This window comes from Mastacembelus armatus, chromosome 13 (genome assembly GCF_900324485.2).
Source record: "Mastacembelus armatus chromosome 13, fMasArm1.2, whole genome shotgun sequence".
NCBI classification, from domain to species: Eukaryota; Metazoa; Chordata; class Actinopteri; order Synbranchiformes; family Mastacembelidae; genus Mastacembelus; species Mastacembelus armatus.
The window spans coordinates 10,468,519-10,493,320 of record NC_046645.1 but is presented as its reverse complement, the minus strand read 5'-3'; the positions used below and the strand labels follow the sequence as shown (position 1 = coordinate 10,493,320).

The 24,802-nt window shown below is 43.1% G+C and overlaps 5 protein-coding genes across 7 annotated transcripts in view; 2 read left to right on the top strand and 3 right to left on the bottom strand.

The window, feature by feature from the left end:
- Window positions 1-4,030, top strand: part of sipa1l3 (signal-induced proliferation-associated 1 like 3) — a 63,767-nt gene extending 59,737 nt beyond the window's left edge. For all 3 annotated transcript variants that reach the window (XM_026299152.2, XM_026299150.1, XM_026299151.1), the window contains one exon: window positions 503-4,030. In XM_026299152.2, coding sequence (XP_026154937.1) covers window positions 503-697 — 195 coding nt within the window. In that variant the 3' untranslated portion in view covers window positions 698-4,030. The remainder of the gene's footprint in view (window positions 1-502) is intronic.
- A 568-nt stretch (window positions 4,031-4,598) lies between these two features.
- Window positions 4,599-8,483, bottom strand: LOC113125600 (ribonucleoside-diphosphate reductase large subunit). Its single transcript, XM_026299153.2, has 4 exons — window positions 8,281-8,483; window positions 5,508-7,489; window positions 5,097-5,285; window positions 4,599-5,000 (listed from the first exon to the last, which is right to left on the bottom strand). The coding sequence occupies exons 1-4, from the start codon at window positions 8,297-8,299 to the stop codon at window positions 4,809-4,811; spliced, it is 2,382 nt and encodes a 793-aa protein (XP_026154938.1). The 5' UTR covers window positions 8,300-8,483; the 3' UTR covers window positions 4,599-4,808.
- Window positions 8,484-9,308: 825 nt separating this feature from the next.
- Window positions 9,309-13,484, top strand: qpctla (glutaminyl-peptide cyclotransferase-like a). Its single transcript, XM_026299017.2, has 7 exons — window positions 9,309-10,000; window positions 10,617-10,763; window positions 10,849-11,142; window positions 11,540-11,701; window positions 12,028-12,127; window positions 12,217-12,333; window positions 12,452-13,484. Exons 1-7 carry the CDS (start codon window positions 9,782-9,784, stop codon window positions 12,595-12,597), a joined length of 1,185 nt encoding a protein of 394 aa, XP_026154802.1. The 5' UTR covers window positions 9,309-9,781; the 3' UTR covers window positions 12,598-13,484.
- A 113-nt stretch (window positions 13,485-13,597) lies between these two features.
- On the bottom strand, window positions 13,598-16,430 carry six9 (SIX homeobox 9). The gene is made up of 3 exons (XM_026299019.2): window positions 15,878-16,430; window positions 14,703-14,854; window positions 13,598-13,783 (listed from the first exon to the last, which is right to left on the bottom strand). Exons 1-3 carry the CDS (start codon window positions 16,274-16,276, stop codon window positions 13,633-13,635), a joined length of 702 nt encoding a protein of 233 aa, XP_026154804.1. The 5' UTR covers window positions 16,277-16,430; the 3' UTR covers window positions 13,598-13,632.
- A 2,158-nt stretch (window positions 16,431-18,588) lies between these two features.
- six5 (SIX homeobox 5) lies at window positions 18,589-24,481 on the bottom strand. The gene is made up of 3 exons (XM_026329083.2): window positions 23,759-24,481; window positions 20,147-21,648; window positions 18,589-19,628 (listed from the first exon to the last, which is right to left on the bottom strand). The coding sequence occupies exons 1-3, from the start codon at window positions 24,442-24,444 to the stop codon at window positions 18,946-18,948; spliced, it is 2,871 nt and encodes a 956-aa protein (XP_026184868.2). The 5' UTR covers window positions 24,445-24,481; the 3' UTR covers window positions 18,589-18,945.
- Between the last annotated feature and the right edge of the window lie 321 nt (window positions 24,482-24,802).

The window sequence follows — 24,802 nt, the reverse complement described above, 5'->3', positions numbered from 1 at the left end:
CAATAGTAGTGTGTAGTAAGTTTAACTTTACTTACTGCACACATAGAAATATGTTTCTTCATGCATTTTATATGTCACAAATATGTTGCGTTCATTCTTAATTGAAGGTATTTTGTGAAATGTTAGTTAATGGTGTATAGTGGCTTTTGTCCTTCTTCCAAAGCTGCATCTAAAAGTTCTTTTTTTTAAGTAATTTAATGAATCGGTGTCTATAAAAAGACAGAAGATAATGGAAAAAAACACCCCCCTGACTGAGGTGACAATTTAATGAGTACATTTGAAACATTGGCATAAATAGTTTCTGGGACTGACAATAATGTTAAACTGAGATGATCATTTTTTCTTTGTTCTTGTAAGCTACAGATATAGTGTCATACTATAAGACATTCGGCTCTAAATCCTCAGCTTTACGACTTCACACTGATGTATCTCTGAACAATTAAAAGCCAGTTAACATCTAGTCACCCTGAACTGAACACTCATTGTTGTGTCTCCACAACAGGAGAAACAGGACAAAGTGGTTCTGCTCGCTGAGATGGCCAACCTTCGGCACAATAACCAGCGCTTGCAGGAGGAAAGCCAGACAGCCAGCGAGCAGCTACGCAAGTTCAGCATGCTTTTTTCCAACCTCAGCAAGACGGCAGGTGACAACGAGCCTCGCTCCTTAACACATGAGGCTGACTCAAAGAGGGAGTGATCAGCAGCTGCAGAAGAAGAAGAGGAGTGTGATATTCAGGCCAGAGGGAGGGCGTGCGTGAGAGAAACGCTCTTTCAGGAGGCAGAGGTCACTCAGCTTCCATTTGACTGCCTTAAACTAGAGAAATTAAAGGATGATTTTAATTTTTTTTAAATACAGCACTCCCAGAAAGTCTCACCAAGCCTGTGGACGGACAGAGCAGAGGCCCTCCTTCTCTTTTCTCTGAGCCTGCTTATTTTTATACACCGAAGTCAAAAAGTCTTATATATACTTGTCCTATATTTAAATACTATGCCGGAGGAGCGAAAAGTAGAGAACCAGACTGTTTCAGACACCTGGAGAGGCCTAATACTGTTCCTACAGCGAATCAGCCAAAAAAAAAAAAAAAAAAAAAAATTTTAAAAAAAATTACAGACTGCATCTCCCAGAATGCACTAGAAGTAATGGAAGCTCTACAGACATGGTACTGTAGATAGATGCCTGTGTGGTACAATTCTCATGTATCAATACTATCTATATTGTACTGATATTACATAAGTCGAACTAAAGAGGTGAGTGTATGTGTGTGTGTGTGTGTGTGTAAAACTGATGGTACACAATACTAAAAGCATTAAGGCACAACAGTGTTTGTGCTCAGGCTCAGTGTGTGTTTGGTGTGAAAGAGGCTGAATGTGATGGTCTGTTAAAGAACAGCTGAGTGTTGAACAAACTAGTTTACTGTAACATGAAACTTGTGGGCAACAATATTTGTCTTTCCTCCGTTTACATGGATGAACCGGGGCCCACAGATGTGAAACAAGCCATCAGCGTGCTGCGTGAGTGTAAATGGTTGAAATTCAGTGATGTATACCAGTATCATATCATATAATGTAGTGCGTTGTTTTAAATTTAAATTTCCACTGTTTTCAGCAGTGTCGTTTCATCTCAGATCGAACTGTACTGGGTAATTATTTTAACCTCGAGTTCTTATTACAGTACGTCTTTTATATGCTCTTTGTTGTGTGGCAGAGATGAGAAGATTAATACCAAATCTGTGGTCTCTCTCCGTTAGAACGTTATTAGGCACAGCCAGCGACCCTCATCAGCCTGATGTTACATAATATTCTGCATAATATTATGTTACATAATATTCTGCTATTTTTTTTTTACCTAATATCTCATTACCTACTTGATTTTGACAGCCAAACATGGTGCTCTCTACCACGTAGTATTTAGATATACAAACAAGATAAAACATGTTCATTCGTGAACATTAGAGAGACAGTTCTTTAAAGCTAAATTAACTACGGTACTCCTTTTTAATGAACACGTATTTATTTAGCTGCAGTGTGATTTCTACACATTAAAAGTCTTTACTCACAAACAGACCTGATGTTCGACTGTAGCTATTGGTAAATATGACTGAATAACTTTTCACACTGAAGAAAGCATCTTTTTTCTGAGGCAAGCTCTGGAGTTGAAGGGCCAATTTTTTTTTCTTTGATTGGAAGGACATTATGGACAATAGCATCTTCAGAATAAAAGTTTTTCGCTTTGACCATTGTGTCAAATGGCATTGATAAGTGTCCCAGACCAAAATAACCAGGGTGGCAAAGCTGGACTCGGCTGTAGCTTCCTATCAAAGGGATAGTCCAGAGTGGTATTAATCTTCTCATCTAACTTTCAGCAAGAAAGTAAATAATAGTGTTTTTCAAAATGTCTAACTGTTCCTGTAATTTTGTCTCCTTTGCATACTATTCAAAATGAAGCTGTCACTGGTAGTGTGTGCTTATAGAAAACATTTACTGTACATGGACTCACACGACAACACCTTAAGCCCCTTTATATCAGAAGTAGTCTGAGTGTATGAGAGGATTTGTCCCTCTGTTCTGTGATGAACCCAAATGAACACAAAAGACACTATTTATACTGCTATTGTGTAATGATATTCTCTACTATATCTATTTTTCATACAGAAAATGCGTCCGTGTGGTTTCGGATGCTGGTACTGAACGGACAGTACATCCCTGCAGACGATTAAATCTTATCTTCCCGGTTCAGTTTAGATATTGTTGGTGCAGCTGTACTGAAATATCATCCGCTCTGCCCTGTGGAACAGCCACGTCTCACTCATCAGGAGGCTCCTTCTGCAGTCTGACTGGAACTGTCTGCATTTGTCAACTCGCTCAGGTTTCTTAAGATGCTGTTAATGACACTAGAGATCGTCAATCAGAGGTCGGCGATGCATTGAACTGTGACACAATATACATTTGTCTACAATCAGAGATTCTGACATTTGGTTTATGCCATTCGGGTTTTCCCTTTAATATTTCTGGTTGTGTGAGATCATTGTAGGCAAAGGGGACTTTTTTATGGCAGAATTGGATTTAGTTTTTTGTTTTAATATAACACCTTTCACTTTGATATGTATTTAATTTGCTGGATTAGAGAAAAAAAAAACAGACAAGTACGAGCAGTTTCTCAGTTCATCTTAAATTAAGATTGCATCTGCCCTGATGAAAGATTTTTATCCATAACGCCCACTATCCTACTATCAAAAATGTTTTTTTTTTTTTTTTAAACTGTCACAGCAGGGAGCAGCTGTTTCATACTGACTCCTGGCTGGACAGAAAACTGCCATTTTCTCCTGATGCTGCCACTTCCTAGACTTTTTACCAGTCGGTCATAAAGTCCGGCCTCAGAGGGGTTCAGATATTTGTCAGAAAGCTTCCATGTTTGTTCAGGGCTCAGATTTGTAAATTTTAATTAAAGTCTGATCAGGCTTCACTCCTATTATTCCTGCAGTAGAAAATCCTCCATCTTCGCAGGTGTAGCTGTGACTTTAGTATCTTAATTTTTAGTTTGCTTATGTATAAGGGGCCAGGTTTCTGTTTTTATATATTCATTTTTGGTCATGTTATGTATATCTTTAAGCTATTTATAGCACACAGTGATCTCTGAACAAATCTATACTACATTAAGGTTAATGGTAATATTGTATAACTAGGTTTACTTTTTTTTAGATGTGAAATATTTTGATAATTTATTTTTTAACAGATTGGCCATCATTGCAGACAGTAGTGAAGATGATAGGGTACTGTGTTTATGCTGTTTGACCTCTGATCTCTGTACAAAACTGATTTGTATGATTCGTTGATCATTTTCTACTTTCTGACATCAGTTCTCCTGTGTGCACGTCAAGTGTTTTTTGCTGGGGTACATGATGCACCGACAATGTTTTGGTTGAACGTTGGTTTCTTTTGGGTTGTAATAACTTGTACATTTAAAAGTGTAAATTATGTTTGCATTATTTTATAAAAAAAAAAAATATATTAAAAAAAAGAACTAAGAACATTTGCAGATTTTTGTTTTTTGAAAGTTCAAAACCAAGACAAACAAATCCTCATATCTTCCAAGTGTTTGTTAAATGTCTGAAACGATACATCGGTGTTGTGCTTTAAATTCAAAACCAGAGGAAAACAATTAGTGCAACTCTGCAGAGTTCACATCAAAACATGCCATGTCATGAACTATTGATTTTGAAGTGAATAACTCAAAGGCACCTATCACAGGGTGGGAGACCAGCGAGCAGATGAGCAGTCATGCCTTCAAGTTGGATGTTTTTGAAGCAGGAAAAAGGGGAGGTTTAAGGATCCGAGCATCAAGGTGGTATGACAGGTCTTGCAGTATGTAGTCATCAGTATACCAGAAACGGTCCAAAGAAAATAACCTGCAGAACATTTGGTAAGTGGCTCTAAAGCTGTGGCTGATCAGTGGGTCCTTGGGCACTAGGATATTGTGATAGGCATTCATAGGAAAATAAATATTCAATCTGTTATAAGAAGAAAGGAAAAAAAAAAAAAAAAAAACTTGGATTTTGTCTAAGAATTTTAAACTCAAGTTGCCTCACATAAGCACAATGTAATGTATATAAAACTTTATTTTTCGATTACAAAGTTATTTTGTCAGCAGAGCTGTTTCATAAAATTAATTCTATACACCACAATCAGTGCACCTAAGAAAGGTCAGATCAGCTGTGAACATGAGGCACCCAAAGCATCTCCATTGAGCCACAGCAGGTGAAAACAATACAGAGTTCAGTGGGTGGGTGAGTGAGTGGAGAGGGGACGCATTAAGAGCCACACATGAGGCACTCGTCTCGGTTCTCCAGAGAACAAACCATGGCTGCAGTGTTGCGCTCCTTGATCTCTTGCTCTGAGGGCTTAGCCAGTTGCGGCTCCTTCAGCTTCTCCTTGTTCAGGGTGAACTGGATGGGGTTAGCGGCAGGCTTTGTCCTCAGATAGTACATTCCAGTCTTCAGACCCTGTAGCAAGAGGAAAAGTGAGTTTAACACATTAATAAATTCATAGTGGTGGCTTCTCATTCCATAGCTCTGATTTATCCTGCAGATCTCCCATACTTGTTTCCAGCCGTAGAAGTGCATGCTGGTCAGCTTGCCATAGTTTGGCTCTGCGATGTGGATGTTCAGGGACTGGCTCTGATCGATGAAGGCGCCACGTTCTGCAGCCATTTTGAGTATAGTCTTCTGGGAAATTTCCCACACGGTTTTATACAGCTGCTTTAGATCATCTGGAATCTCTTTAATGTTCTGGTGAAATAAGACAAATGCAACTGGTCAGGCAATTAGCTTTAACCAGCAATAACAAAACAATCACACGGAACTAAGAGCAGCAGTCCTACACAACACTGAAGACTGGTTCTCCCACTACATAAAATTTGGCATCTAAAAGTGAAAATGTTACTTTACAGACAGATTTTTAAATACAATTCATGACAGCAAACATGAAACAACATTTAACTTCTAAATCACCTGAATGGATCCATTGTGAGCTATCAGCTGGTTCTTCATCTCCTCGTTCCACAGTCCCCTCTCTGTCAGGTCTTTGAGCAGATGAGGGTTAACAATCTGAAACTCTCCAGAGAGCACCCTGCGGGTGTAGATGTTGCTGGTGTAGGCTTCAATAGACTCGTTGTTGCCCAGGATCTGGGCTGTGGAGGCCGTGGGCATCGGGGCCAGCAGCAGACTGTTCCTCACGCCGTGCTTGGCGATCTTCTGCTTCAGCAGCTTCCAGTCCCACAGCTCAGTGGGAGTCTTCTCCCACATGTCGTACTGGAGGATGCCTTTGCTAACAGGAGAGCCTTCGTACGTCTCGTAGGGGCCGAACTCTGCAGCCAGCTCGCAGCTGGCCTCCAGGGCAGCATAGTAGATGGTCTCAAAGATCTGGATGTTCAACAGCTGAGCCTCAGGGCTTTCAAATGGGTAACGCATCAGGATGAAGGCATCTGCCAAACCTTGGACCCCAATTCCTATTGGCCTGTGACGCTTGTTGGACTTCTCAGCTTCAGGTACTGGATAATAGTTAATATCGATGATCTTGTTTAGGTTTTTGACAACTACTTTGGTCACATATGCCAGTTTGTTAAAGTCATACGTCCGCTCAGGGGTGACGTACATGTTGAGAGCGATGGAAGCCAGGTTACAGACCGCTACCTCATCATGGCTGGTGTACTCAACGACTTCTGTGCAGAGATTGCTGCATTTGATGGTACCAAGATTCTGCTGGTTGCTCTTCCTGTTGCAGGCATCTTTGTACAACATGTATGGTGTACCGGTTTCTGTCTGGGACTCAATAATGGCATACCACAGCTGCTGAGCCCTCACCACTCGCTTTACTCTCCCCTCTTTCTCATACTTGGTGTAGAGCGCCTCAAACTCCTCCCCCCAGCACTCGTCCAACCCGGGGCACTCATTGGGACACATCAGAGACCAGTCTTGGTTCTTCTCCACTCTCTTCATGAACAAGTCGGGGATCCATAAGGCATAGAAAAGGTCTCTGGCTCTCTGCTCCTCCTTCCCTGTGTTCTTCTTCAGCTCCAGAAAGTCAAACACATCAAAGTGCCAGGGCTCCAAGTACATGGCGAAGGCTCCAGGTCTCTTGTTGCCACCCTGGTCAACGTAACGTGCCGTGTTGTTGTAAACTCTCAGCATGGGCACCAGGCCATTTGAATTACCATTGGTGCCAGCGATGTAGCTCCCCGTTGACCTGATGCAGCTCACCGCCACACCGATTCCTCCAGCTGATTTGGAGATGAGGGCGCACTGCTTCAGTGTGTCATAAATGCCTTCGATGCTGTCATCCTTCATGGCGAGCAGGAAGCAGCTGGACAGCTGGGGCCTGTTTGTTCCTGCGTTGAAGAGTGTGGGAGAGGCGTGGGTGAACCACCTCTCCGACAGCAGGTTGTAGGTCTCAATGGCTGCTCCGATATCTGTTCCATGGATTCCAACCGCCACTCTCATGAGCATGTGCTGCGGCCGCTCGGCCACTTTGGCATTGATCTTCAGAAGGTAGGACCGCTCCAGGGTCTTGAAGCCAAAGAAGTTGTAGGAGAAATCTCTGTCGTAAATGATGGCTGAGTTTAGGCGGTCTTTGTTGTCAAGAACAATGTCGAGGGTTTCCTTGGAGATCATGGGGGAGTGGCGTTTGTTCAGAGGGTTGACGTAGTTGTACAGGTCCTCCATCACTTCGCTGAACACCTTCTTCGTTTCTTTGTGCAGGTTTGAGACAGCGATCCTGGCAGCGAGGATGGCATAGTCGGGGTGTTTAGTTGTGAGAGTGGCGGTGATTTCTGCTGCCAGCGTGTCAAGCTCCACAGTGGTGACGCCGCTGTACAAACCCTGGATCACCTTCATCGTAATCTGGGCCGGGTCCACGAAGTCGGAGTTCAGCCCATAGCAAAGCTTCTGGATGCGAGAGGTGATTTTGTCAAACATGACACGCTCTTGGCGTCCATCTGAAAAACAAAACCCAATTTAGTTTACAGCATCACCACTGCCTAAACACAAGTCTTAAAAACATTAATTGATGGACTGTTCTTTCTCTGACAGAGCTGTTTTTTGTTTTTAACGAAAATAACTCGATTTTTGACTTCTCAGCACTGACAGCTGTGTTGTTGTAATCTCTCAGCTTTGACCAGTTTGACCCCGTTTTAGATCAACACACTGACTGGATTCAAACAAAAGACCATGTGGTTGTGAACTCAGACTCCAGTCCAAAGGCCTGAGAATCATACAGGCAGAATTTCCTCTAACTGAACTCAAACATCTGAAGACGCACGCACGCACGCACACGCACGCACACACACACACACACACACACACACACACACACACAGAGGTGGGCCCAGGTAATTCAACTTTTTTGGCGCCAACTACAACAAAGGCTCGTGATCAGGAGTTTCCGTCAATAAAACACGCGGTCGGTGCTTTTTGAGTAAATATCACGTTAAACGTTCATTCACTGACATGACACTGACATAAACAATCATCACTCAGTATACTAAAACTGTCAACCTGCATCGTTAACCTGATGCTAGTCCGCCACATGGCTTATGACCTCACTGTTGGTTTGAGTGCTAGCTAACCGGCTCGCCGGGCCCAGCCTGGTGTCAGTGAAGTGTCTATCTGTCGGTCTGAGCAGCAGACCACAAGTAAAGTTCCTGGCAGCTCCACGTTAATATCAGCCACAGCCCCGGAGCTAACCAGGTCGGGCCTGCACTGCTCCTCGACAACAAACGCAGCTCACCTCGCTTGATGACATGCATGTTGGCGTAGAGTGTGTGTGACTCGTCTCCAGAGAAAGCGGCAGCCCCACAGCTTCAGGTTCAACCTCTCCACAGCACCGGAATGAGCAGCCGGACACGGACTCTATCCGAACCCAACGGAGAAAGCGCAAAGCGCGAAATGCTCCCCAAATTCCCGCTAACGTCTTATTAATACGGAAGGCGTCAACGCTGAGAGCTGATTGGCAGAAGTTTCGACAAACAGCAGCGAGAAAGGCGGAGCTTTGTGTCTGTGGACCGGAGTCGATAATTTCCGCTTCCTTTTTTGCTTTTCGAATCTGGCGGGAAGTAAAGTCAAGTCGTATAATGAGGAAAATGGGTCTTTGTTCCTGACACAAGGCTCAAGTGACGTCCTGAACATTTTGTTGGTCTGTATATGTGCTATCCCTAACCAATGTAAAATACCTCACAGACACTTAGCTTCAAAGGAAAAGTAGCATTATAACAATGTTAAAACAGTCTATTACAAGGAAAAGTCCTTCATTAAGTAAAAGTACAGAAGTATCCTCAAACAAATATACTGAAATCTCTGTAGTTACCCTGTAATTGATTTATTATTAGATTAATACTGATGCAGCTGTGTATAAGCATCATTTCACTGGTGCAGCTGTTTGTAAATTACTTAAATTTGGGCAGTTTATGCCTTTGGTTTCCTATAAGTTATATTTTTGTTTTACTGATCATTTTTGTTTTACTGATCATAATCTGAAAGGTAACTAGTAACTCGAGCTATGAAATACATTTAGTGGAGTTAAAAGTACAATACTGCCTCAGAAACACGGTGGAGTGGTAGACTAGAGTATAAGTACCTACAACAATGCGTACTACTTCAGGTTTGAGAAGCTTATACTTGAAATGAACGACTAATAATGACTATTCAACAACTTTTAGGATCGCAACTCAAAACAAAAGTGTTTGCTGTAGTTTGTAGTCTCCAGCAATAAGTGGCGATAGTGCACCACAAAGCTGCTTTTTAAACCACAATAAAAACGTAGAAGAAGTGGATGTGAGGATGAAGAAGAAGAAGTGACTCCGCTGCCAACATGTCCCGCATTGAGATCCTATGAGGAGACGTCATGTGTGTGTTTTTATTTATTTACTCAGCAGAAGAGTTGTAACAAGTTTGCACATGAGTAGTTTTTTGTAGTTTTTGTTTTGATAAGCAGCAGTGAACGGTGCTGGTCGATAAACAGGAATAACGTGTCTGTGCGGTAATTAACTGGATAAAGCCAACCATGTCTGAGAGGAACCGGCCTGCCAGACTCACGGCGACCACCGGGACCGCCAAAGGATGGATGGTTTCTGTGAACAGGACCGACAGCGGTGCTGACTGACAGCCTGTTTCTGCTCCACCTCCTGCGGGGACCTGCGGGGACCTCCCACCCTCCGTCCCTCCCCCCACGCCGCTCCGCAGCCCAGTTTGTACACGTAGCTGTTCGGGCTGGCAGAGCCGTGTCTCCGGTCATGTCCAGGTCCAGTCGGCGGTACAAGCCTCTGCAGCAGGGCAACGCCAGCGGCTCTCTCCCCTGCTGTGACCGACTTCGGATCCCCCGGGTTCGGGTACTGCTGCTCGGTCTTCTCGGGGTTCTGGTGCTGGCGATGTTGTTGGGAGTCTACCTGTCCAACGACACCATCGGCGGACAGGTGAACCGCATGCCAACCGCAGATCTGACCAAAGACAGGGTAAGAGCTTCACGGGTTGGTCCTGAAAACACATCGTCACAGCAGAAGTTTGCACACAGCTTTTTGTTAAGACCTGTCATTTTATGCAAAACAGCACAGTTCTTAACACAAAACAGACGAAATAACATTTCCAAGTTATTGAAATATACTCGTGTTTGTGCGTTTTAATGTTGAGAAGAACAGATTTCATTCAATGACCTACAGTCGCTGCAGCAGCTCCAGTCTGTCACCTCTTACTAATGACATATGTCACTTCAGCAGGCCTGGCTTGGTCTTCATGTTGTTCCTCCATGCCAGCGATTGTATCATTTTTAAGGACACTTGAGTCATTTTTCTTTATGTAGCCCAAGTCACAAGGGTTTAGAGTTGGTCCAGCACAGGGCCAGTGCTGCCGCTAACTGTTGATTCCTGCTGTTAGTCTGACAGTTATTTTCTCTGTGAATCTACTGATTATAAAAATGTTAAAATAGAAAACAGTGCCCCTCACAGCTTTGCAGAGGCCAGGAGTTCATATTCAGATGCTTGTTTTGTCTGTTTTACTTGTCTTCCTACTAAACATTTTGCTCATAGAACACACTACTCTACTTCCCACATCCTCTTGTTGTTTCACCTCCAGTTGTCTCACAAACCCAGTAAGTGCTCGCCAGCTCAAATCCGCCGTCTGGCCTCTCAGGTGGACGGGACTCGTCTGTGGGAGAGTCACCTGAAGCCCATCCTGATAGAGAGACTCCCAGGGACACAAGGCAGCCTGGCTGTACAGCAGGTGTGTGTACGACATAAATAGTTTCTTCTTCTATGCTCATTTCCCTTGTTTTCTCAATCATCTTTAATTCAACCTGTTTCTTCAGCACATCACCTCCACCCTGTCCTCGCTTTCTGCCGGCTGGTCTGTAGACCTAGACTCCTTCCACTCTTCAACCCCTCGTGGCCAGGTCATATTCACCAACATCATTGCCACTCTGGAGCCTTCTGCCCCTCGGCGGCTGCTCCTGGCCTGCCACTATGACTCCAAGGCCCTGCCCCCAGACCCCCGGGCCCCAGGGAAGGTGTTCCTGGGGGCCAGTGACTCTGCAGTGCCCTGTGCTATAATCCTGGAGCTTGCAACTTCTCTGGATTCTCAGCTTAGATCATTTAAACAGCAGGTATATCTTTTTTTTTTTTTTTTAACATTTGTGTTCTGACAAAATAGTTATATCTGTTTGAAACTTTTCTGTGTTCCTATGACAAAAGCTAAAGATCAGAGCTGCTGACAAGTGTTTTCTTTTTTTAACCTTCGCTCTCATTTTGTCCCTCTGCCACTGATGCTGCAGTGTAAGATAGAAAATGCTGACACTAGACCCCAGTTCTGAATGCAGCAGTCTACTGTATACAGCGGTGTCTCTGTGATTCATGTAGTTACAGCAGGAACACACACACACACACACACTTACTTACATACACACTGCGACAGTGCTGGAGAAGGGGAAACTCGCCAGAGTAGCTGCATTTTGTAGAGCGCATTTTGATCTGACTCCTTCCTTTCTTCTCTTTTCCTCCTAGAATCTTCCAGTGTCTCTTCAGCTTGTGTTTTTTGACGGCGAGGAGTCATTTGAAGAATGGACCGCTACTGATTCACTGTACGGCTCTCGACACCTGGCTGAACACATGGCCAACACATCTCACCCGGCAGGCTCCTCACACACCACCCTGCTCCAAGCTGTGGTGAGGAAACTGCTCTGCTCTGCTCTGCGGTGTCCACATCCTCCACTGTCATGCTCACATCCACAGACACACTCAATTATGTAACACAAATACAGGCTGTTTTAAAATAAGCAATAGCAGCAGGCCTCTGGGGACCAACCACAGAGATCCACCACTCATTTATTTTAACAGCCCAAATCTAGTTACAGTTTCTATTATTTCCCTTTCTATTTCGTCTGTCACAAAGTCTTGTAATGCACTGATGTACTGTAAAGTACTCTGATTAATGTGTAAACTCGACATTCAGGAGCCATTCCAGCTGTTGATTGCTTTAAGTCTGTCTACAGGACCTGTTTGTGCTACTAGACCTGCTCGGTGGTCCTGATCCACTGATTGCAAATCACTTTGATAATACGGCACGCTGGTTTGACCGTCTGATTGCTGCAGGTATGAAGCACTGGCTGTTAACCTTTTCATGAATATTGAAATTCTTCTCTGTCCTAAGCCCTTACTGTCCCTTCACACTTTGTTCTCAGAGAAGAGACTCCATCGACAGGGTCTTTTGATGTCCCACCCCTCAGAGCAGATGTATTTTAGGAAGGATGTATACCTCGGACCTGTCCAGGACGACCACATCCCTTTCCTTCACAAAGGTGAGTTTCCATAGCATCAGGTGAGAACACATCAGGTGAGAACACATCAGGTGAGAACACATGGAGTCACTCATTATCATCTACCTGGGTGCTCTTTGTCCCCGTCACACACATGCAGGTGTCCCTGTGCTACATGTCATCTCCACCCCGTTCCCACAGTTTTGGCACACACTGGATGACACTGAGGAGAATATGCACCGCCCCACTGTGGAGAACCTGACTAAGATCATGGCTGTGTTTTTGGCTGAGTACCTGGGCTTCTGAACACAAACGGCGACATAAATATTTGTGGTGAAGGTCCACACAGCTCTCCTTGCGCTTACCCTCATCTGGAGTGCTAGTGCTGTTTATCACGCTGGTTACCAATAAAAATGAGCAGGCGCACAAGAGAAGACCCAGGTGAAATGACCTAAAGTGAACTGCAAAAGCAGCTGAATGTACTCAGGACATGTTGAACTGTCTCGTCTCCTTGGCTTCATGTGATTTTAGAGTTGGGCAAGTCTTAATTAAAATGTAATTTGTACTGGCTGTTGAGTATTGTACTTGAGGAACATCTGGAGATCTGTCTTTGAGTTCCAAAGACTCCCTAAATATTTTTGCTTCGTTTCTGTGAAAAAATAAAACATAGCCTACCTACTATTTACCCTGTTAATATGATCAAAATGCACTGTCTTGTTAAAGACACACTGTGAACTCAGTTTATACAGTAATGGAAAATAATTCTCCTGACTTTGCCCTCAAAGTGAAGAGTTACCTATATTCTATGTTTTTAACACACATTTTGTGTCAACATAATGACGTTTAGAGTCCAGCTAGTGTTTTTACACGCTACATGAAAAGGTGTAGTGAAAGTCCACAATAAACTTCTGTTTTATTTAGTTATTCATATCATTTTGGGAAGAAAAAAATATGAAAGAAAAAAAAAAAGATGTAACCTGTCGATACGCACGTGAACATTGTACCAGCAGAGTTCCATATTATCTTCCCTTTAAGGAGCTGAAGAAGCTGACCGTCAAAAGTGTCTTTATACTGTGTGGGAGACCCACTGCAGAGCTTTACAGCAGCAAATCTGTGAACTGTGCTAATCCAGCTGTGTGACGCTTACTTTACTTTACCTGTCTTGTATGTGTTAAAGTCATGGCACAATGTCTGTCCTGTTCTGCTTTGTGTTTATTTGTTTGATTTGTTTTACGGACTCCAGACAATAGACTCTGGTATCCATCATGAAAGCGTGAAACCATGTTTCTGAAGTATTATGGTAATAAAATAAAAAACAGCCAAAGCAATAGGAGTCACAAATTAAACATCTGAAGGGCAGACTCTGGTGAAGCCCCCACATATGTGACATAGAGGTGGGTGAGGGAGGGGTGGAGGGCTGCCTGGAGGGGAGAGGTTGTTGTCAGAGGGGTAGACTTCTGCTGAGGGTCCTCCAGGGCAAGCTGTTTGGGAACTGAAGGAAGAGAGAAGGATGAACAGAAAAGCACTGAATTTGTGTAACTCTGATCAAGTCTTAATGTAACCACAAGATGGTGCTGTTACTCTGTAAAAGCCAAATACAAGCGCGCAAACGTTATGGTGCACCATTTCAGTTTTTACATATAAATGTCAGACAGATGCAAGGATATGCTAAACTGGAAAGATGGTTCTCTTGTATGTGCTTTACAGATGTAATGTTAAAGACAGCCACACCATTATGTCTTCCTTCCATATGGTCTGGAGTAAAGTGGGATAAACTGGAGTAAAGTGGCATAAACTGGAGTAAAGTGGAATAAACTGGAGTAAAGTTAGGTAAACTGGAGTAAAGTGGGATAAACTGGAGTAAAGTTAGGTAAACTGGCATAAACTGGAGTAAAGTGGGATAAACTGGAGTAAAGTTAGGTAAACTGGAGTAAACTGGCATAAACTGGAGTAAAGTGGGATAAACTGGAGTAAAGTGGGATAAAGTGGGGTCTGTCCTCGTTAACAGGTAACGCAGAAACGGCCTTCATCACCTGACCGTAAGGTCTGAGGTCAGCTATGATTGGCTAGTTAGATCATATCACTTCGCGCTCAACAAACACAGGTGGATCTTTGTCATTTCTCTTCAAATAAAGGTAAACGTCACACATTAAATCACATTACTCTTCTAACCAAACATATACTCTTTTCAATTTCACTTGATTCCGACAGTCTAAAACATTTATGGCGCCAGCGGCTAGTCTGGGCACCGTGTTTCCTCCGCTTGTCTGCTGCTGCCTGCAGTGAGTCCGGACGAACTAGCTCCAACATCTTTCTGATACAACAAAGCTGCGTTTAAAATAACCCACTCTGACATTTCACAGCCTTAAATTAGCAGAATGAGATGATTCCAACCACAGGGAACTACTGACCCGGTGCTTCGGTCCCTCTGCCTGCGGTTCTTGAACCAGTTGCTGACCTGTGTGGTCGACAGACCCGTGGCGGCTGCGAGCTCCCGCTTCTCCCGTGTGGTGGGAAAGCGCTTATGTCGGTACCACTGCCGCAGGAGAGTCCGTGATTTCTCCTGTTGAAGTTGAATGAATAAAGTCAGTAAGAGCCTACAGCAACAGTTAGAGGAGTAGTTTACGTGTGTGGACAGATGTGAGACAACGGGCCCCCTTGGGTGAAGGCTTTCACATGGGACACAGACCCAAAGAGACAGCAGAGACCACAGACCACTGACCATGGTTGAATGTAAATCTCCTTTTTTTTTAGTCTCTGCAGTCATTGTGCCTCTGCTGTCATCTTGTCTCTTGAATCTCTTGGTGGTGACTGATTCTTGTGGCTCGTTTCCATCTATTTGTAGTAATTTTATGTCTCTTTATAGTTTTGCGTGGGAGTTTTCTGACCATGTTCCTCCTCTTGTGGTCAGATTGAGTCTGTTTATAGTTTGCATTGCTCGGTGCTTGTTTTATGTCTCTTTGTAGTCACTTGAAATAGAGACTCTTTGCCCAATGAGTCTATTCAGTTATAAAATACCATAAAAAGTTCCTGTATGTTTTTATCAATCATTTTTATAAAGCAATAATGTAACTTCTCCACTAAGGGGAAAAAGTCATTTTACTTTTCGTACACTGACGCTAGTTTATTATTAGTTTTATGCAAAATTACTCATTTTTAAGAGAATTTTATTTTTAACTGATATACTCTCAGCATTTTACAGTTGTTTTTTACTACTTTTGAATATTATATGTTCATCTGTAAAAGGCAATCATATTTTTGAGGCTGATGGTAAATAAGTGTGAACCTGCAAAGTAAGTATAGATGTTGAATACGTACAATGGTCTGAAAAGTACGAATGTTTCCCATTAAAATGTGATAAGGTAGAAGTATAATGTAGCTTAAAATACTAACTAAATTACAAACAGTGCAAAACTTATTTAGCTGTGTACTTAACAGTAACTGCAGTAAATGTGAGTAAATGTACTTAGTTACTTATGCCTCAGTCCCAACATCCATAACTCGTGCAGACACTTACTGACATGAATACCAGAAGATTCAAATACAGGTGGGGAACATATTTAATATAAGAGAAGATTTTGTATACTTTGAAGCAGTAGCTGGTCTCCTCTCCATCCCAGATGGTGTGTGGTAGAGGGAACTTTCTTCTTATACGATATTTCCCCACAGCTCCCAAGGGTCGGCCCCTCTGCCTCTCAGCCTCCATGTAGTGGGCTCGGAGCCAGAGCTGCTGCAGGAGCGGGTGGCTGCGTGGGGAGAAGGGGAAGCCCTCCAGCAGGGTGTAGAGGTCAGAAAACCGCCCCTGGTGAAAGGCCACTGCAGCTTTAGCCTTCAGCACACTCTCCAGCTCCTGTGGGCAGGGAGACGAGGAGGAGGATTGGGAAGGAGGAGGAAGAGTGCTGAGGAAGCCGGCAAGACGATCCATGCAACCACTCTGCAGCAGTACCTCGCACACACACGCCACCTGCTCACCTGTGAAGATCATTGTTGTGGAAACCAGGTGGTCAAAAAAAGTCCAGAGATGCCAGTTGAACCAAAGTCTTTGTGAAAATATCTAACAGCCTCTTTTATGCTTATCCTAGAGAGAGCTGAAACATCCGTGGTGGACTGTGGCTTGTCTGCAAACAGACTAAAACTTAGCAAACATAAGAAGTGTGTTTAACATTACTCATCATCATGCCCTGGCAGAACTGAATCGCAGGTAACCTGAGACCATCAGGGTTATAACAACACACCATGCATCCCTCCCTCTCTTGTTCAAACACACACATGCACACCATCACACACATTTTGAATTTTTGCTATTGCACTGACATGAATTTGAATAAAATTTTCTTGCAAAATTAGAAGCAAACTATTCTGACAAATAGTTTTAGTGCTAGATAATTAACAGTTCCAAAATGTGAGGCCTGAGAACACTCTTTGTAAATGTCGTTTATTACAATATCATGTAATATAAAAAATAGAATGCATTTGAATACAAAAATGAGAAAACATGAACCTCGAATGACAGACATAATCCCTTTGAAAACTATCAAAGTCAATCAAAATACAATATCTTTGGTTAAATCTGGAGTCATATACGTTGTGTGTCAGGGAGAAGAGTAAAAACAAACCAAATCCCAGGCTATAAACAACTGTGGGACGCATTAATGTGCATATGCCCTCACAGGCTTTCATGTCAACATACTTTGGTTAAAGAAAAAAAGGCTCATTTAAACAAATACGAGCTACCACATTTGACATATTAGGACATGTTTCCCTTTACCCCTAACTAATTTAAATGCTAGGCAAAATTCTGAATAAAATTGATTTGTTCAAGCCATGTAATAATCTACTGAAAGGGCACTAAGAACAAATGACCTTTAAATGTAGTAACAGGGTGGTGACCTTGTTCACAATGACATGTCTATCATCAAAACTGATGTAATACCTGTAGTCTGAGATTATAAAACCTCAGTTTTCACATCATTCTGACCTTTCACTGAAAATGAATATCATTTCCTATCAGCATTTTTTCCACAAGGACTCGTTTTCTTTTAGTTACAACTAGAAGCTGATTGGTACATGCTTTAAATAGATTAAATGTACAAAAAGAGACAGACAAAAAACATAAAACACAAAGACCATTACTGTAGCTAGATGAGACACTTAAGTGTATTTTTTTGTACCATAAGTGGCCAAAGGTTTGACCGCTACATGTGTTATGACAGTGGAAGGTTCATAGGAAGATGGACACTTTATTTTGAAAAGGAATTAAATTTATGCTACCAGCTCTGTTGTGAATTAGGAATTAGATAATAAGAAAGAATAGGATGTTTCAGAACTGAATAAGAGTCCAACCATCACAACAACATGGCAGCGCAACGTAAACATTGTGTGAATGAAATGTGCAAAATATACAAAAAGAGGAGACAGAGCTATGACTGTTCAACCAAAGCTGTCACACTGTTTCTCACTGGAGGTCCAACAGAATCCATGAAAGTGAATTCCTAAATTTGGTTGGGTCAATTATAAAACTGCAGAAACATTTTATAACATTTTATCAAAAACTTCAAACCTATAAGCTTAAAATAAGGCACTTAAACATAATATATCAACAGAGACTTTGAATGCATTTCAAAACAAGTATCACTTCTGGGGGGGAATCACAGCAAACGTTTTAGTGTAATGCATTGTCATTTAAAAGCTCAGTATTTCAATACTTCTTTTCATCTCCCATGTATACTGGCTTTTACACTCACACATAGTGTCCTATAAAGTAATAAACATGCATTGCATAGAGTATAAACCTTTTCATTTCCTATATTGTAGGGCAATATTCTTACTTAAAACGGTTTTACTGATAAAATGGAAGTAGGCTGCATGTTCAAATATAGATTTCAGTAAATTGCAGCAATAAAATACTTTGTGTAGCTCTTAAAGCTATGATGCAATAACAGTTGAAGAAAACTATCAATCTACAATCTACTCAACTCCGTTCAGTTTGTGTGGAGTATGATCTTCATTGAGTTCCTGCGGGCGGAGTGTTGGTAGAAGAATATATTCAGGCTGTGAACAAGAAAAAAACAAAAGTCGTGAATTTCTTGAACCATGAACAGGCAGGTATTTCAAGATTTGTCCGTCCCTGTCCAGTGCAGTTATTGTGGTGGATCCACAACACAACATTTCTGTTGATGGCAAAAAAAAAAATAAAGAACTTTTTCCAAGTGCAGTTGAACTTGTCTGCAGTCCACAAGAAATGCAAAAAAGCTGATAGGGCAGGCAAAGGCAAAGTCATGACACCTTGTACGTCTGTTTTTTTTTCTAAACCCCATGACATGTAATAGGTCCGAGCAGAATAAACTGAGTCTTCTGTCTGCATCTGATAAAACAGGTAAGGCACATATGGATTCTAGTAAAAATCTGAAATGCAAAATTCTCACGCTGCAGAGGGTTTATGACAGGAGTGCCAGCTATAGCCTTGGTGGTGTCATTGTTGTACATGTCAGAACATAAAAGACACTTTTGTTATTAGGGGACTAACAATAGGAAATCATATGCTTTAGACTGGTTAAAAAAAAAAAAAAAACAGCATAGTTTCTAATATACTGTATGTTTCATTGTTTTTGTTTTTAGAGGGCAACAGAGTTGCCAACCAGCAAAGTAAACACACTACAAGCCCAGCTCGTCATCCACAGGGACAGACTGGAGCTGAGTAAGAATCTTGGAGTCCCCATCCATCTCCTCTGGGTTACCCAGTGGTGAACTGGCTTCCACATCCTGCTCTGGAGAGGGGCTCCCCAGAAGTAGTGATTCTCCTCCAGGTAGGCCTAACAGAGCCGGGTCTACAGGGAGATCCCCCTTGCTACGGACATCAAACAAAGTTAGACTGGCGGAAGTGGAGAGGGGCACGGGGTTCCACGCTGGCTGGGACAGTTGGGTGTTGAGTGCCACTCCACTGTACATGGGACTGAGGGTGAGCATGCTTTCTGGAGTGAGAGTGTTTGGCGTGGAAGGGGTGACTGAATGGTCCAGCATATGAGGGGAGGGAATAGCAGGCGTCTGGCTGGCAGCAATCCCAGTCTCTGGAGCACAATATAGTGGGGACGAATTGATGAAGTTCAGAGGAGATGATGTGAGGCCGCTGGGGGTTTGGCCTGAGGAGACTGAAAGCTGGGAGGCTAGAGAAGGGCTGGAGGGGGTAACAACAGGATTCACTCCATTGACAGAGACTGATGAAACCTCTGGGACTGGTTTCAGTGGCAAACTGGTGAGCTGAATGCCTGCTGGGATGGTCAGAATCAGCTTGCCTTGCTGGACGCTCAGGTAAGGGCTTCCACCAAGGAGAAGATTACCTACAGTGGTGATATTTGAGAAACAACAATCCAAACTGTAATGACATTCAAAAAAGAGGTGACATCAGCAACATCAACACTAACACAGCTCTTCACTACTCACACTTGGAGGGTGCTGACTCATTTACACATCAATACTTAGGGCATGTTTTACACATTAAACCTTTGCTGTAAGGAAAAACTATTAGGGTCTTGAAAAATATTGTTTACCTTAGTATTCAGTCTTAATTAAAAAAAATAATGCTGTGTATTAAAATCTCCTCTTTTGCTTAGTAACAGACACTACCAGTAAAAAGGTTTCACACATATTTTCTCATTCAATTCCATCAGAAAGTGTATACAAACTCTGTTTATATAACAAAGAAAAACATCAGGTAATAATATCTGAATGGCTGGAAACTGAGTTTTTGGCAATTTTGCTTGAAAAATTATTACAAGCAACAGTTACTGATTCAGTCAGTCAACTAATTGTCTCATCTGTGCTACATTTGCAAATATCTAATGAATTTAAATGGCACCTGGAGGAGCAGAAGGCAGCTGAATGATCCCAGAGTTGAGGAGCTGCACACCAGGGGCCACGCTGGTTGGAGGACCCACGGTCTGAATGGGCCTCAGCTGGTTTATCCTGAGAGGACCCTGTGTGACCGCTCCAGCTGAAGGAGCTGACGTCAGGATCTGTAAGGGCAGTCCAGCAGAGGGGATGGAGAGAGAAGGACTGGCAGGCACCACTTGGGGGAAGGAGATGGTTGAGGAAGTTTGGATGGACGAGACTGGGATCAGCTGAGGCATGGAGACGGGGACTAACTGTGCTGGTGTGGTGCCTTTGGCCTGAGGGACTGGGACTACTTGCGTCGGGGAAGATATGGAAATAACCTGTGGGGCTTGGATTTTACTGGGCGTGGAGTTTGTGGTGTGGTCCCCCAGCTGGGGTGCCATTCGCTGTGGCAGCTGACTGTGGTTAAGCTGTGAGATAGAGACTATGGTTGTGGCACTTTCAGGCTGAGTTGTTGAAGCCTCCTGTTGCTGTTGTGCCAGCCTGTTGCCTGTGTTCACTGCCTGGGGGCTTTGAAACTGAGAAGCTGGAGAGGTGAGGGGCGATACTGGGACCAGCTGAGGGCACTGGGACACCTGGGTTCCTGAAGAGTGCTGCAACAGCTGAGATACTGGTATGCCCTGAATGGAAGGCACAACCTGGGGCAGAGAGAAGACCTGAGGGGTGGCAGTGCTGGAGGCAACTACAGGACAAGAAGGGTTTAACTCAGAACTGGCAGTGGCAAAGACAACATAGTCCCCTTGCTGACTGGACAGAGGCACAGTAGAGGTGGAGACAGCCATGCCTGTGGATGACATAGAGGCTGGGAGGGACTCCTGGGTGTTTTGTGTTAATACTAGTGAAGGGAGACTATTTGGGGAAGACAAAGTTGGTGAAGATGGTGATAAAGATGAAGACGAAGAAGACATTTTCTGGCTGCTGCCTTCTGATTCAGGAACACTGGTGAAATCCATTGCGTTTCCACTCTCTGACTTGTTTTGGAGAGGAAGGGAGATGGATGGAGGGTTTGAGGATGGTGTGGAGTTAGTGCTAAGAACAACTGCTGGAAGACTGCTTGTCTTGGCCTCCATGGTTGAAACTTCCTGCTCTGTCACAGGAACAGGTTGCTGCGGCTGCTGTTGCCCACTGATACTGGGTTTGGTTATAACCTGAGCCCCGTTCAGTATCAAAGGTGAGCTGGCTGCAACAGGACTCAGTGTGACTGTCTGGCAATCGCCCAAGCTTAGCCCATTGATTATGACACCAGCACCAGCACCGGAAAGAATAGAATTTCCATTGAGTAGTAACGGCTGAGAAGCTGCGAGGAAGCCACCGGAGCCGTTGAGGATGAGCTGACCTCCTGTGCTGCAGGGGACTGCAGAGAGAGAGATGATGGGAGCTGTGGAGCCAACAGCATCCTCTGGTTTGTCTGGGGCATCATCCATGGCGCTGGCCTCATCCTCAGTACTGTGGTTCCCATCAGACTCGCTGAAATGGAGGTAGAATAAATTGGTCAAATAAAAGGTAAATGTGTGCAGCTTAACAGGGTTTGGCACTGGGCTAAAGCCTTTTATAAGTGCTCAACTTAAACATGCTAGAGTACATATTCTTACCCTTGAAGGGCTTTGGGCTTATGACATTAGGTGGTGGAGCAGTTTTATTGTTGCTCTGTTTTGCAAAAGTAGACAATACAAATGTTTGGAGGTCAACCTCTCCTAGACTTTTATAACTGTATCAGATTAACCAATAAAATTGAGTCTGATAAATGAACAGGAAAAAAAGAGTAAGACTACATTAATTAATTAATTAAAATAAATAAATAATAAATTAAGATATATAATTGATCTTGCTGAAGTGTGCAGGACAGTTGAATCTCAAACATTCAAACATTACTCAAAAATGAAATTCAGCCAAGAAATGCCTTGTTTGTGAAGTTTTTAAAATTCATTTGCAATTATTTGATTTTTTGTGTATAATCTGTTATTTAGTAATACCTTTATATTATATTCAAAATTTCTATTTTCAGAATTTTTACCCCATCAGACATTGGTACAAGCACTTCTCCATTTCCCTTTTCAACTTGGCTAGAAAACTACACAAAACCACAGTCCTGGTGTTTTTAATTACTTATAATTTATATCAAAATTAAAATTGGATTTTTGTTCACCAAATATTGTATGTAAAAAAAAAACAGTGTCTACTCTTTTTTTTTGTTTGTTTGTTTTTTAGCTCCTGAACCAAATAAATAACAAATCAAATATAAATAAATGTCAATTGTACAAGTTTAGGCCTCCCAATATATAATCCAAAAATAACTAAACAGACCATGTTATGTCAGTCAGGCCATGGCCTCATACCCCAGCATAGCAGAGGGTAGTATTGTGTTTAACCTGAACTTAACCTTCTCTTATCTACTATTCCAGCTGGAGCCAATCCCAGCTGACAGTGAGCGAGTTGTTGGGGTGCACCCTGGACAGATCACCAGTCATTCAAGAAGGATGACACACACAGACAACACCAACGACAACAGCACAACTGGACAAAGTCATAGTACAAATTCCAAGTCAACTTCAGTTCATCAAAGAAATTGAACTTTGCTTTGTTTAAAAAAAAAAAAAAAAAAAAAGCTGTATATTATTTTTCTTATTTTCAATTTAGAAACCATACATGAAGATGACAATGTATTTGCTTATTTTGAAAACTGTTAAAACCCTAAAGGAAGAACTAGTATTTTCATTTCTTTTTTAACAAATAAATTAAAAGGAAAGAATGTGAAAGTACGTGGACCAACATCCTTTGAGGTTTAAGTCCAGAGATTCTCAGTATCCTCCCTGTGAAACATGTAACAGTCCTCCCCTTAGTGACTGTGCCTCATTTTATTACATCAGAAATGAAAAGTATCTGCAAAAACCATATTCTGCATTGGACCAGTATAAAAACAACTGCAGACAGGAAACTGATTTTTATTCCTATAAACTCTTTCAGGACTTGGCTCATGTGTTAGTATCAGCCTGGTGGTCCCTACAGATTGAAAGTCTGCCAGACTGTCACAAACCCAGACCACCAAAACCAAGATAAGCCTGCCTCTGCACAATCTGCCACAGTAGTTGCTGTGAAAACTCAAGAGATTTCAGCCTGTGTGAAGGATTTTCATTTCTCCCCCACCCCACTTTCCTTAAGGAAGCGTTTTACTCTAACCTCGGTCACCCGGCTCTGCAGGCCCAAGGCAGCAGTGCAGGGTTTCAGGAAATTTGAGCCATGGTGGGCGCCTGGATCTCACATTTCATAACAAAGCAACATGCTCTTGGTCTCAGACCTGAGTGACTTGAGTGCTGTCAAAAGTCAGGCCCTCTGTCCATCTGCTGATGGCTGCAGTGTTTACTTTAGTCAGTTTGGACAGGTCCATGTGTACTGTGTGCAGGCCTGTGAGCTTTGTTCAGCGCTAGGATTCTGGTCTGTCAGCAGAAACACAACATAGCATAAGACGTCGTTTCAAATGAACAAAGGAAAGTTGACGGCGCCTGAATTTCGCCCCTAATCTGGACTAGATAAGAGATCAGATAAATGCGCTAAGTGTTTCCAGCGCTGATGGTCTTACCTCTTGCTGTGGGTCCCGGATGGGGTCCTGTCCCTCTGCCTGCGGTTCTTGAACCAGTTGCTGACCTGTGTGAGGGACAGTCCGGTGACTTTAGCCAGATTTTTCTTCTCGTCCGGAGTGGGGTACCTGTTGCTCTTGTAGCACTCTTTCAGCGCGTTTCGTGACTTCTCTTTGAAGCAGTACACGGTCTCCTCTCCGTCCCAGATCGTTTTTGGCAGGGGGAACTTCTTCCTGAGCCGGTACTTGTCCACTGCGCCCAGGCTGCGGCCCCGGGACCTCTCCGCCTCCTTGTAACGGGCTTTCAGGTACAGGTCCTGCAAGAACCCGTGGTTAGACGGGTGGAAGTCGTGGCTCTCCAGGATGGCGTACAGCTCCTTGAATTCTTCCCGGTGGAAAGCCACCAGCGCCTGGGCCTTCAGCAGGGTCTCGTTGCCACGTAGCAGCTCGGACGAAGGAGGTATGGTGGATAGAAATCTCCACAGGCGATCCACATTGCCCGCCTGCAGAAGGGCCTCGCAGAGACATGATACTTGGTCAGTGGAAAAACTCAGAGCCGACTTCTGGAAACTTTGGAGCAGTTGTTCTGAAACTAGAACCGGATCTTTCTCTTCTTTGCACTCCGCTGCCGTTGGCTCTTCTGGGCTGTTCTCAGATTGTTCTGTAGACTCCAAAGACAAGGAAGCCATTTTTACTTTAACTTTTTTTCCACCAGTAGTTCCTCCTCCTCCTGCTCCCTCCCTCCCTCTGCAGCGCAGCGCTCTCTCCATCGACTGCGCCTGCAAACTACAAGCGGCCACGCCCCTTTTCCACCCTAATAGGTTATTACCTTTATATGTTCCGGTCTCATTCAGGCATCATTTAGTCTGTCCTATCTCTGACACCAACAAATCCTCTTGAAGAATGCAGAGTTCAGTTGCAGCTAAATCGATTAAGCTGATCCGATAGAAAAATCAGCTATTTCGACAATCAGTTTGTGTTTTAAGTCACTTTATGACCTAACGTGTCACACTTCATCTGGTTCCAGCTCATTGCTGTTTTTAATAT

Coding starts and splice junctions, on each gene's coding strand:
- qpctla (XM_026299017.2), top strand. CDS start 9,782: ATGTCCAGGTCCAGTCGGCGGTACAAGCCTCTGCAGCAGGGCAACGCC. Junction 10,764..10,848: donor GCAGCCTGGCTGTACAGCAG/GTGTGTGTACGA, acceptor CTGTTTCTTCAG/CACATCACCTCCACCCTGTC. Junction 11,143..11,539: donor TTAGATCATTTAAACAGCAG/GTATATCTTTTT, acceptor TTTTCCTCCTAG/AATCTTCCAGTGTCTCTTCA.
- LOC113125600 (XM_026299153.2), bottom strand. Junction 5,286..5,507: donor CTCACAATGGATCCATTCAG/GTGATTTAGAAG, acceptor TTATTTCACCAG/AACATTAAAGAGATTCCAGA. Junction 5,001..5,096: donor ACTTCTACGGCTGGAAACAA/GTATGGGAGATC, acceptor CTCTTGCTACAG/GGTCTGAAGACTGGAATGTA.
- six5 (XM_026329083.2), bottom strand. CDS start 24,444: ATGGCTTCCTTGTCTTTGGAGTCTACAGAACAATCTGAGAACAGCCCA. Junction 21,649..23,758: donor TCCGGGACCCACAGCAAGAG/GTAAGACCATCA, acceptor CCTCCATTTCAG/CGAGTCTGATGGGAACCACA. Junction 19,629..20,146: donor GCTGCCTTCTGCTCCTCCAG/GTGCCATTTAAA, acceptor TCACCACTGTAG/GTAATCTTCTCCTTGGTGGA.
- six9 (XM_026299019.2), bottom strand. CDS start 16,276: ATGATCTTCACAGGTGAGCAGGTGGCGTGTGTGTGCGAGGTACTGCTG. Junction 14,855..15,877: donor AGACCAGCTACTGCTTCAAA/GTATACAAAATC, acceptor CAACTTCAACAG/GAGAAATCACGGACTCTCCT. Junction 13,784..14,702: donor CAGAGGGACCGAAGCACCGG/GTCAGTAGTTCC, acceptor CTCTTCCTTCAG/TTCCCAAACAGCTTGCCCTG.